This window comes from Sciurus vulgaris, assembly GCF_902686455.1.
Source record: "Sciurus vulgaris genome assembly, chromosome: 13".
NCBI lineage: Eukaryota > Metazoa > Chordata > Mammalia > Rodentia > Sciuridae > Sciurus > Sciurus vulgaris.
Genome location: NC_136474.1, coordinates 74,638,424 through 74,650,193, shown reverse-complemented (window position 1 = coordinate 74,650,193; position 11,770 = coordinate 74,638,424). Strand labels below are relative to the sequence as shown.

The window sequence follows — 11,770 nt, the reverse complement described above, 5'->3', positions numbered from 1 at the left end:
TATAATTCAATTCTGACACTACCTGGAGTTAACAGAGGCCCCACAAGTTAAGGGCTCAGTCCTACAAGACTGTCTCCACTTCAGACACCACTCATAACTAGTGTGCCCCAGGTTACCCACACCAGTTCAATGAGCCACAAATCAGAGTCCCACCCACACCCCTTCATTATGGGTTTGATAATTTGCTAAGAAGACACAGAACTCAGGGAAATACTTTACCAGTTTATTATAAAGGCTATTATAATGGATACAGAGAAGCAGCCAGTTGAAGAGGTACACAGAGTGACTTTCAGAAGGGCCCTAAGCACAGGAGCTTCTGTCATTGTACAGGTGGGGTACAACACCTTCCTGGCACATCAATGTGTTCACCTACCTGGAAGTTCTCCAAAGTCCACAGGTTAAAGATTTTTATGACTTCATTCCATTGGCATGATTGATTACTAATGCTATCTCCAGCCCTTCTCCCCTCCCAGGGGACAGCTTGGGGAGCTGAGAGTTGCAACCATCTAGTGGCCCCTTCCACTGCTATCCAGAAGCCCATCAAGAATTGCCTTGTTAGAAGAAAAAATGATCCTATTGCCAGGAAATTCAAAGAAATTTAAGAGCTCTGTGTCAAAAAGTGGGGCCAAACACCAGTAAGAAAAAAAGATGTATCCCTATCACTCAGGACATTACAAAGAGCTCTGAACAACTGAAGATGAAGAACAAATATACATTTATTATATCATAATACCACATTATCTTGATATACTTTCATTACAGGCTGAAATCCACAGACTGGGTTATACTGAATGCATTTTAAGTAAGCTGCTCCCTAAGGACATGTGGAAAAGCACAATAATAAGGATAAGCTGCCTCCAAATCCAGTTCTAGGAAGTCACCTGGAGACTAAAATGCCTTTGATGGACTTCAGACAGTAATGACCTTTAGTTTCAAAGGGCCTGGGTAGCCTTATCTCATCTTATTGATATTTTCCTTGCAATATCACTTCTATATCCATTTCATTGGGGTCTAGCAAAAAACTAGACATGAGCAATTTTAATCCACGATGTGCCTAGTAGAGAGGCTTATGTGGTTGGTGATTAAATATTTGCTGAAGTGAATTTTAAAATATACATGCTTTATCCAAAAAGGTCTTATTTCTATAAGAAACAAATAGAAAATGAAAAGCTAAAGAAACTATATGTAAGAAAATTATAGGACTAGCCTCTATACCCTACTGTTGGTAATTCCAAAGCTTACAAGGGCCTCAGGTTATGACATAACGGGTAAGTCCTCCCCCTCGGACCTCTGACAGCCTCCGGCAGTGTCGCAAAATATTCAGGATCACGTGAAATCTCTTGTCAGCTTTCAAATTTGTGAATTCCTTTATGTCAGCTTCCACTATAAAATAATGTCCTGAAAATAAAGATATTAGTTCTAACTTTTATGGAGCCAACTTTCAAGATGAGTCTTCAGGGCATTAAATTTTGACTATGAATGACTATTAGTCATTCTTACTGTCATTATCCACAGTGAGAAAACTGTATTCTTGCTAATTATTCTACTTACTAAAATTGAATATTTCAGCACCATAGCCCTGTTTATTAGATTACCAGCTGCTTGTTGGTATCTCTTGAACAGCTCACTTATCCAGAGGCAAAATGTGGTGGTAGTCAACAGAATGCAGCCCAGAGCAGCCCTATCACTCAACTGGATGATCCTAGATAAGTTAAGCTCTCTCTACCTAGTCTGCAAAATGAGATAGAGATATGTGAGGATCAACCCTCATCATACTCTCTGGCATGGGGTAAGTATTATATAAGCAGGATCAACTATTATCATGATGACTCTAATTCTCAGAACTTTGGGTATAGTTTCAAAATAGACTCTAAAGCAGTGTTTCTCAGCACTACCCATGTTGGGCACTGTCCTGTGCATTGTAGGGTGTTTGAACAGCACTCCTGGCCCCTATCCACTAGATGCCAGGAGCACCCCTTACCCCAGCTTTTACCACCAAAAATGTCCCAGCATGAAAAATGTTGCCAGCTGGGAAACTGCCCTGGCTGAGAATTAACCATCAAGATTTAGAATTTTCTAGCTTTGCTACTCATGATTAATTAGACTCCCAACAGTCACCATGTACATGAACTTGTACATCATTTTACCTTTAGTGTCCTTTGTTTCTTCATTAATAAATCTGTGATAGAGATTTCTGGTCACAGAATTCATAGATGTTTTTGGTTGATGTACAATCTTGTATTTACTAACTACTGCTTTGTTGATTTCTTTAATAACATCATTGATTTGACAATAGGTCAAGCGGGATTTCATGTACCTATAAAAAAATTACATAATTTAAAAAAAATCATCAAATTACTTTCTTTGAAAAATATGACTTTTTACAGTAGCAAAATACCTTTTAAACTTTTTTAAATGCCCTTTTTAAAAATTTTTATATCCACTTTCAAATAGACCAGACACTTCTCAACAGCTGAAAAATTAAATTGAGGTGGTCACATATCAGTGCCTACCTTCCCTAATTATATCTAGATGCATTAATCAATTTTTATTCTCTACCTACACAATATTTATACTCAACTTAAAATAAGCAAATTCTAATTTAAATGAACCAACTAACCACAAGATATATTTATTCAGGCATTTAAAAATGTATAAATGCATTCCACTGTCATGTACAACAAATTTGAACAAATTTTAAATTTTTTTTTTAATGTGTGCAAAGGAAAGAAAAATTTAAATGTTGACAAAGCATAAAACTTATAGCACCATTTTCTGAAAACTGTGTTCAGTGAGGGGCGGGGCAAAGGAGAATGAGAAGGAAGGGAAGAGGAGGTTTAAAAAGGACACAGAAAAGAAGATGACAGTGGCAAAGAAGAACTGCTAGGGAGGGGACACAGAATGGAGGCTTCTGAATTTCAGCACAAAGGTGGTCTGTGGCCAGGCTTTTTCTACTGGCTACCTCAAAGTCCTTCAAAGCATTGTCTCTTTCACCCTTGTCTGTCCTGTTACCAAGGATTCAGATATAAAAATCAGAGATGCTCAACTATAAGGGGGTCTGGACACGTCAAAACCAAAACTCAATCATCTGCTTCATTCTCCCTTCGACAAGCTGTGGGTTCTTCATGTTAAACTCTGTCAGAGTTTCTACTCAAGGTGGCAGTTCCCCAATCAAAAGTTCTTTAGTATACAATAATAAAGGAATTTAAAGGAGAATGCTCATATTTCTAAAAGCATTCATTTCATCATTCCTCTCTTTTCCAAACTTCTGTAGCAGTTTTTTCTAAACACAATTTCCAAACTCTCCACTGTTCTCCACAATGCACTTAGGAATTCCTCCAAGTCCTCCTGATTATCACTTTATTTCCTCTGTATCCACCCCCCATCTTTGCCAATGTTTTTCACTTTAACTCCATCCTCAGGTTAAATTTTTTTTTTTTTTTTTTTTTTTTTGGGGGGGTGCTGGGGATCGAACTCAGGGCCTTGTGCTTACAAGGCAAGCACTCTACCAACTGAGCTATCTCCCCAGCCAGGATTAAATTTTTTTTAATTAACAAATAAAAGTCCAATGTTCTGACTTTTATTCTTTATCAGACCCTTCTAACGTCTCATTCATTAAATAATGAATTCATTTTAAAACAAGTCCTCTACTATGACTATCCTAATTTCCTTCACCCACACACAGACATGTTCTAAATACTTCCAGTTCACTGTTCCTCATGGCCATCTGCTCCTCCCGTTAACTCAGGTGATAACCAGCAATAACCACAACCAAAATTGAATAGCATCAAAGTGTCAAACTGTTTGCATAGAAATAAAGTTGTCAATAAAGGAAATGACAGAGTGACAGAACAAAAAAAAGACTAAAGAGAAATGCCAACCTCATTACTTGTCTCAAAATTGTAGAAGATATCTTTCAATGACGAACTGGCAACAATTTTTAAGACAGTAGAGTAGATAATGCTTGTAAGGATGAGACAAGATGGATAGTCTTGCCAATTCAAAGAAAAATTCTCTTGAGTTTTAGCAGCATGAGGGAAAAATGTAATTATTTTGAGATAGCCCAGGGAAAAGTAAGCATTGTGAATCACACATACAACAGTTCTCTTCTCCAAAGGCCTGTTCTCAAGGGAAACTACCAGAGCTTTATGGGACCTAGAGAGAGGTAAACACAGAACTTCAGCCTCCTCTAGCTAAGAAACCAGTTAACCCTTACTTAGTCAAACCCACTAAAAAGCCTGAGAATTAACCACTAGATGATACAATGCTTCCCATTCACTATACCTTACCACCAACCAAAAAGATTCTAATATGTTAATAGTGGATTAAAAATGAGCAAGCTACAAGTCTCAGAATCTATTCAAGAAGGAGTTTCTAGGGAAACCCAAAGATGATGACGAAGACAGACAAAATAGAAACTAGAATAAATTGAATCCTCTGACATCTATACCTATAGCAAATATTAAGCAGCCCAGCTCCTATTCACAGCAACATAAAACCTCTTACAAAAAGCCTATTTACTTCAGTTCTTACTACCAGATACACTTTGTCCATTTGTCCAGCTTGCTTGCTTCCCCGCCCCCCCCCCCACCCCACCCCAGCTTGGTGCTAGAGATTAAACCTAAGTTCTAACATAAAATTATAAGGCATAATAAAAAGATAAAAAGCATGGTCTGAGACAAAGCAAGCACCAGAAGCAGATTCAGAAATGACAGATTTTGGAAGTATCAAACTGCTAATTCAAATAACTGTTTAACATTCTATGGGCTTTAATTTAAAAAGGACAAAATACAAGAAGAGATGGGCAAAATAAACGGAGATGGAATCAATACAAAATGCTAGGAATTTCAAAACTCTGTAACAGAAATGAAGAAGCTTTTGATGAGCTCATCAGCAGACTGGACTCAACTAAGCAAAGAATTAGTGAACTTAAAGATATGTCAACAGAAACTTCCTAAATCATAATGCAAAGACTGTGGGTGCAAGGGACAGAAAAGAAAACCCAAGAACTGTGAGGCAATTACAAAATGTATGGGACACATTGGGACCACAAGAGGAGAAGAAAAGATACACAAAGAACTCTCACAACTCAAAAATAAGAATAAACAATCCAAGTAAAAGTTTTATATCAAAAAATAAGGGAATCCTTAAATAAATTATAAGATAGATGTGTAATGAAATATTATACAACTATTAAAATCCAAGTTTTCGGTGATAATTAATGATGGAAAAATTCAGGATAAAAGACTAAGTGAATTATAGTTTAACTACACCTGTCATGTGTGTAATAAAATAAAATCTAGAAAGAAATATCATGTCTTACCTGAGTGGTAGAATTACAAATGAGTTTTATTTTCTGGCAATAAATATTTTATAATACACATTATTTGTAATAAAAGGAACAAGAAATGTAACATAATATAAAACAGAAGTTACACAAAGCCTGGAATCAGGAGAGTTTCAGAGCATAGATTTCCATAATTATTTCCCCATCACGACCATCTGTAAAAAGCAGAGGAAACCTCCCTCTAGGGGAGGCACCTTGTCTTATTCATTCCTGTATTTTCCTCAGTGACACAGTGCTTAGAACACAGCACAGACTCAACAAGCATGTGATACAAGACAAATGGAAACCACACTCGTACTCTGTTCTAATTCTCAAATCTATACCTCACACTCAATCTCCTTAAAACTACCACAAAACTGAGGTTATTTCAAAATGTACTTGGGTAAAACTGTATCACAGAATGGTCTTACAGAGGACATAAGCAACAGATTGATCCATTTCTAGATTTCTATGAAAAGAGGTTTTTACAACTAAACAAACTGATTTTGAGCATTTTCAATAAAATATCTCCTGCCTTTTCATAACACAATGCAAAAAAAATTTTAGATAAGATTAGGATTTGAACTCTGCATATTACAATTAATATAATCAAGGCTTATGATTAAACAATCATGTATGTTGATTACCCAAGAGTTAAACATTAAAATCCATCTTAAATACTTACGCAGGAATACCATTGAACTCATCAATAGTTATAAACAGCATTTCTTTAACACTTCTTTGTTCTTTGGGGGGCTTCTTTGTGGGTACAGGTTCCTCAACTTTGACTGGTTCTTCAGGATCAAGATCTGACCCTTTAACCCTAGGAAACGGAAATGTACATATGAACAAGTAATGGTCAGAATTGTGAAGCATCCCGGAAAAATTTCCCAACTGAAAAATACAATATTAAACACATGACTCATCCTGTTTTAATAATTTTAGAGTCAACATTTTCCTTATCCTTTCACTAGTATGATCTAAATAGCAAAGGAAATGTTAAAAAATGAAGTCTCCAAATCTTAAAAAATGCAGCTGTTATTTACATACCTGAAACGGAGGCTATGTAGGATATTTGCTAGACATCTCTTCCCAACTGCCATGGTTCTGATCTGCCAACTTTACTCATCTTAGACCTCCCCTTATTCTAATTTATCCTGTCGCTTGTGTTAGTTGTTGCCTATTATGGACTTGTTTTAGTTGCCAGCAATGAGCATGGGTCACTCACTATATTCAGTCTGCCTAATTTTATCCAATAAAAGCCTGATGTAGCTCAAGAAATAGGCTGTAGCTTCTAGGTTGTTTAACTGTCTGGAAAGGAACAAAACTGTGGCTATAGTAGCTTGACCAATACAAGAAAGAAAACACCAGGACACAGATCCAACACAGATGCAAGCATAGGGAATCCCCAAGATGACATCTGAGCACCAGACAGAGAGCAACCAGGCCTGAATGGTTGTCATGGGCTATTCAGACAAAGATGCCCAATGTGAAGATGTCATCATCCTAATGTGAATGCTAATGTGAGACTCTACTGAGAAACGGCCTGATTCCTTCCTAAACTTGCTTATCTTCACCATATGCTAAGTAAGCACTAGATCTCCTTCACACCCTGCTTTCAACCTACAGAAAGGTTCTGCGTGACCTACCCCCGAGAACTTCAGCTCTCAGTGAGCTCCTATTCCCCTGTCCTATACCTACCAGATGTGTAATGTCTGGCCCACACTTCAACCTTGAAGATATCCTGTTAGGACTCTGTTCCCTAGTATTCAGTCACAACCTTGTCCACCAGTCTTCTCTCCTTGCAGGGAAATTCCCAGGCATGCTGACCATGACCAGGGACACTGAAGAGCTTCCACTCCTGAAGACCTTCAACCAACACCAATACTACGACTCCTTCCCTACATGGCCAGGTTCACTGTTTGCCTTTCAGTGTCTCAAGTTTAAACAATATACCATTTATGGAAACATAATGCAAAGGCAGGATCACCAAGGACAGGACAGTGAGTGCCTGTGACAGAGGGAGGTCTGCATCAGGAATGTTTTAAGTTGGTTGGTAGACACGTGGATGTTTGCATCATTATTCTTCAATTTGTAAAAGTAATACTTTAATCATTTTCTGTACATACGACACATTTCAAAAGTTATTTGTTCTGTGTTTGATTTTGCTTTTAATTGGGCCATGGAATGCTTTTAGAAGTAAAATTTTGGTGGTAGAAAACTGGAGATGGGAAAGAAGAAATAGTGGAAGACAAAACACAGGCCCTCACAAATCATATAGACAAAAGATGATGGAAGATCTTATATAGTCAGGCAGTAAGAACGAGGAAAAGGAAAGACAGACAAAATCCCAGAGAGGCAGAATGGACTGTGATGGTTAGGAGACAGTGAGGCAGAGTAAGGATGCCAAGTCCTTGCTAGGTGACAGGAGGACAGGGGCAGCAGGCTGGGTGATGAGTACAAGAGAGCTGGTGAGTTCAGCCCTAGACTTGCAAAGTTTGAAGAGAAAATACTTCCTTCATCAGATTCCCAGTAGGCCACAAAATCACTAGAACTAAGATGTGTCAAGGCTGGAGTAGAACATCTGTGAGCATTAACAATGGGGTTAGGTAAGCAAGAGTAAATAGCTTCAGTAATTTATGGAAGGGCAAAGGGAAAGCAAGCAGCCAGGAGAGAGATGTGGGATTACAGCTAAGGAAGGCAGCCACAGTACAGAAGCAGCACCTCTAAAGGGGTAGACAATGCAGGACCTGGCAAGCAGAACCAGGGCTAGAGGGACTTCTGACCTCTGTGACCTGCAAGCAATCAGTTTCACAGAATAGTGGTAATGATAGCCAAGAGCTAGGCACGAGGACCTCTGGGAGAAAGGACAGACAGAACAAGAGAGAAGTTGGAGAAGGGAAAAGAGCTAAGATGAGTATTTCTTTGGCTATTTGTTTTATAAGAGAAGTTTATCGAGTTTATTCTTACACTAAAGCAGAGGTTCTCAAGAATCCAGGGAGAATTTGCCTGCAGAGGACACTTGGCAACATCTGAAGACCTTCACTGTCACAGAATGTGGAGGAGGGATGCACACCTAGCATCTGGAGGGTAGAGATCAGGGATGCCACTGAACGCCCTAATCTCACAATAAGGAGCTATCTGCCTAGAACAGCAATGGGGCTGAGGCTGAGAACTTGCTCTAAGAGAAAGAATGAGTGAAGAGAGCCTCTGGGGCCTTCCCTCAGGAGCCTGCCTCACTGTCTGTCAGCCATCACTGTCCACTCTGCCTCTCTGGGGTTCTCTGTCCCTCCTTCCCTTGTTCTCACTGCCTGACTGCGTAGATCTTCCATCAGCTTTTGTCTTTAAGATTTGTGAGGTCCTGTGTTTTGTCTTCCACTATTTCTCCTTTCCCATCTCTCCAGTTCTTGGCCATCAAAATTTTACTTCTAAAAGCCACTTCACGTAGGGAAAAACATTCCACGGCTTCGAGATGCAGGGTAAGAAAACTAGTGAAATAGAACAAACAGTTGTTTCTACTGCACATGACAAAAAAACTGATGACAACCAAAGAAACAGCAAGTACGTGATAGAGAAATGGCTCTGAGGTATTTGTTTTCATGGGTTTAAGTCCAGACAGCAAGAATAATTATAAATATACTTACAAGTTCTGGGGTACGGTTACTTGAGGCAAATGGGAAGGAATATTTTCTTTGAAATGTACAACATCTTTATGATCTTCTTCAAGAGATTCATAGAGTTCCTAAAATTTTAAAATGCTCATGAATTTCCTCCCTGTGTGTGCTGTAAGACATTATAAAGACAGGAAAAACCACGAACCATAATCACAGTGATTGCGAAGTTTGAGGATGCAGAATGAGGCAAAAAAAAAAAAAAAAAAATCACTGCATATAGCAATATTTAAAAAAAAAAAAAAACTTTAGGTGCTGAGGTTATAGCTCAGTGATGAACCACTGAGCCTGTACAGGTATGAGCCCCTGGGTTTCATGCCCAACACCAGGGGAAAAAAATAAAAAACAAGAGTTTTGGCTTCTACAGCATTTTGGACAGTGATATTATATTTTTCTCTGCTGGACTCTATCAGAGAATAATCACTATGACTACATTACAAGGTAAGATAGAGGTTTAAGTCTTTCCAACACTTTAACCTTGGCAAACAACTAAGAAATAGATGAAAGATTAATCTTTTTTTTTCATTCTGGTAAACTGCTTTTGCTGACCTAGTACACATTCCCCAGTGTTACCAATATGACAGCACCAGAGTGACAATGCCCAGACAGATGACAAGCAAGAAGTGCTGCTTGGAATAATTTCCATGCAGTCATGCACACATTCCAGCTTAACAAAAATCTCTACTAGATCATAACTAATTTTAAAAAAAATCTTTATTTAACTGCCGCTAGAATTTGAGGCAATGAAATTATGCAAACTTTAATGAGGATACTCTGTACCTTTTGGATTCCTATTAACTGGCTCCCAATCACAATGTAAACAGAAATTCCAAATACCCTTCAGACCCCAACCCTGGGTGTTCTTGGATCAGTTTTGAACTTATGATAGCTTTTCTTTTGAAGAGCTAAATGATGCTCACAAACACTAATTTCATTTTGACTAATTATATATATATATATATATATATATGTATGTACAGTGTGTGTGTGTGTGTGTATACATATAAATGTAGATATGATTATAACTATTCATATTACTGAAAAATCTTTACAGACCTAAGGATTACATGGTTGACAGGGACCAGAGGCCAGGTTGTTCAGCCCCATCAAACACTTCAGTGGTCCTAACAACAGCAAGACATAATTACAGTACAGACTGATTATTTTTTTCATTAGGAAATACGTAGCACTTTTACTAGCTAAAGTTAATTAGAAGTCTTATTTAGAACAAAATGTGCACATACGTGAGGCTCAAGTTTTTCTTTACTGAAGAATCCTTTTATTACATTTTACAAAAATGTAGAAATGCAGAAATAAAAGAGAGACAAGAAATAATCCAGTATTATTTTTCAAATAAGGATACTGAGACCTCAAAAGGTAAAGTGGCTTTCTCAGGGTGGCAGAGGGTACCAAAGGCAGCCATTATGAGAACCCACATCTCCTCACCTGAGGAAGGTGTTCTTCACACATCACTCTCCCAGGGGACCATTTGTTTACATTAAACCTACCAAGAATTATTCCTTCTTTTTAGTAAAGTTCAATTCCACTGACATGAAGAAATAGCTGTGCTCAGAATTCTTTATACTAGGATCATAAAACACAAACAGTACTCTATACCATTAGTAATTTAGAAAGCTAAGAACATTATAAACTTAAAAAATGCTTACAGATTAGCAGGTAAATACAGAGTTTGTATTTGTTGCCTTTTTACTCTGTTTCTTCATTAGGAAAACATTACCTTGAGTGAAGTGTTGATTTGCTCCTGATACTGAATTTCCAATTCAAATTTATTTAGAAGTTCATTTACGACAATGATCTCATCTCCTATTTTATTTAATATTGACTTCAAGGTAGGTTCCTGGCCTGTTATAAACAAAGGTAAAGTAGAAAATAAAGTATATATTTAAAAAATAGCATACAATAACCATGCAAACTCTTGGGGCAGATAACTATGCCTTAGAGGCATTGGAGGTGGAAAAAGAACGGTTGCTTCAGTCCTGGGACCTGTTTCCTAGATACTGTATGGATCATTTCTAAGTAGCATGGAAGAGAAGGAGGGGACAGCAAAGCATCCCCTGAGGCTTTTGTTTCTAGCAAATTCCTTCATTATAATAAAACACCTACAAATACTAGATAAAATAAACACCCTTCTACCTGCCTCACTGAGCCTTATTGAGAATAAGGTAAATTCCCAAAGGTTCCAATATGAAGAGGGACCCACAGACCCTCTGCATAGCAGGGGTGAGCTGATGTTACAGCAGCTCTGAGCTAGGGACTCTGGAGGGATGCTGGAGGAGACTGTCAGCATCAGCAACTGGATGCATTTCACTTTAACAGGGACACGATCCAAGGCTTTGTGGCTTCAAAATATAGGTTGTCAGAAATGAGTATCTCAAATGAGGTCAAGACCCCTCCCTCTTCAAAGAATATATCTTCAGTGAAAGTTCAACTCCAAAGTTCTAATCACAGGCTCATATTTTGAACTGGTCCTCTGGTAATGTGTGTGGAGAGGTGGGGGTGAGGTTGATAGGAGTTCTTTATGGGAATTTGTAATATAGGTCTGGGATTCATATTTACACTGTCCAAACAATTCAAAAGTCCTAAAAGAGACAGTAACAGAAAAAGTCATGGGCTAGGGATAACTCCAGGGTGCACAGAAGAATAAACACAAGAAATGTATAAAGCAGTAAGTTTTCATATTCCCAGTCTCATCTCCTAATGCCTCTCTCTAACTTCATAAATTTGAGAATGGGAAAACCAGAATCCCTTCCTC

The 11,770-nt window shown here is 38.1% G+C and overlaps 1 protein-coding gene across 4 annotated transcripts in view; it reads right to left on the bottom strand.

The window, feature by feature from the left end:
• Nucleotides 1-219: 219 nt before the first annotated feature.
• Nucleotides 220-11,770, bottom strand: part of SKA1 (spindle and kinetochore associated complex subunit 1) — a 28,108-nt gene continuing 16,557 nt past the window's right edge. For 3 of the 4 annotated variants that reach the window (XM_079109419.1, XM_079109418.1, XM_079109417.1), the window contains exons 3-7: nucleotides 10,736-10,860; nucleotides 8,971-9,068; nucleotides 6,012-6,149; nucleotides 2,148-2,317; nucleotides 220-1,398 (exon numbers count right to left, since the gene is read on the bottom strand). In XM_079109419.1, the coding sequence (XP_078965545.1) occupies nucleotides 1,250-1,398; nucleotides 2,148-2,317; nucleotides 6,012-6,149; nucleotides 8,971-9,068; nucleotides 10,736-10,860 (680 nt within the window). In that variant the 3' untranslated portion in view covers nucleotides 220-1,249. The remainder of the gene's footprint in view (nucleotides 1,399-2,147; nucleotides 2,318-6,011; nucleotides 6,150-8,970; nucleotides 9,069-10,735; nucleotides 10,861-11,770) is intronic. The other variant, XM_079109420.1, reaches the window with a different exon arrangement.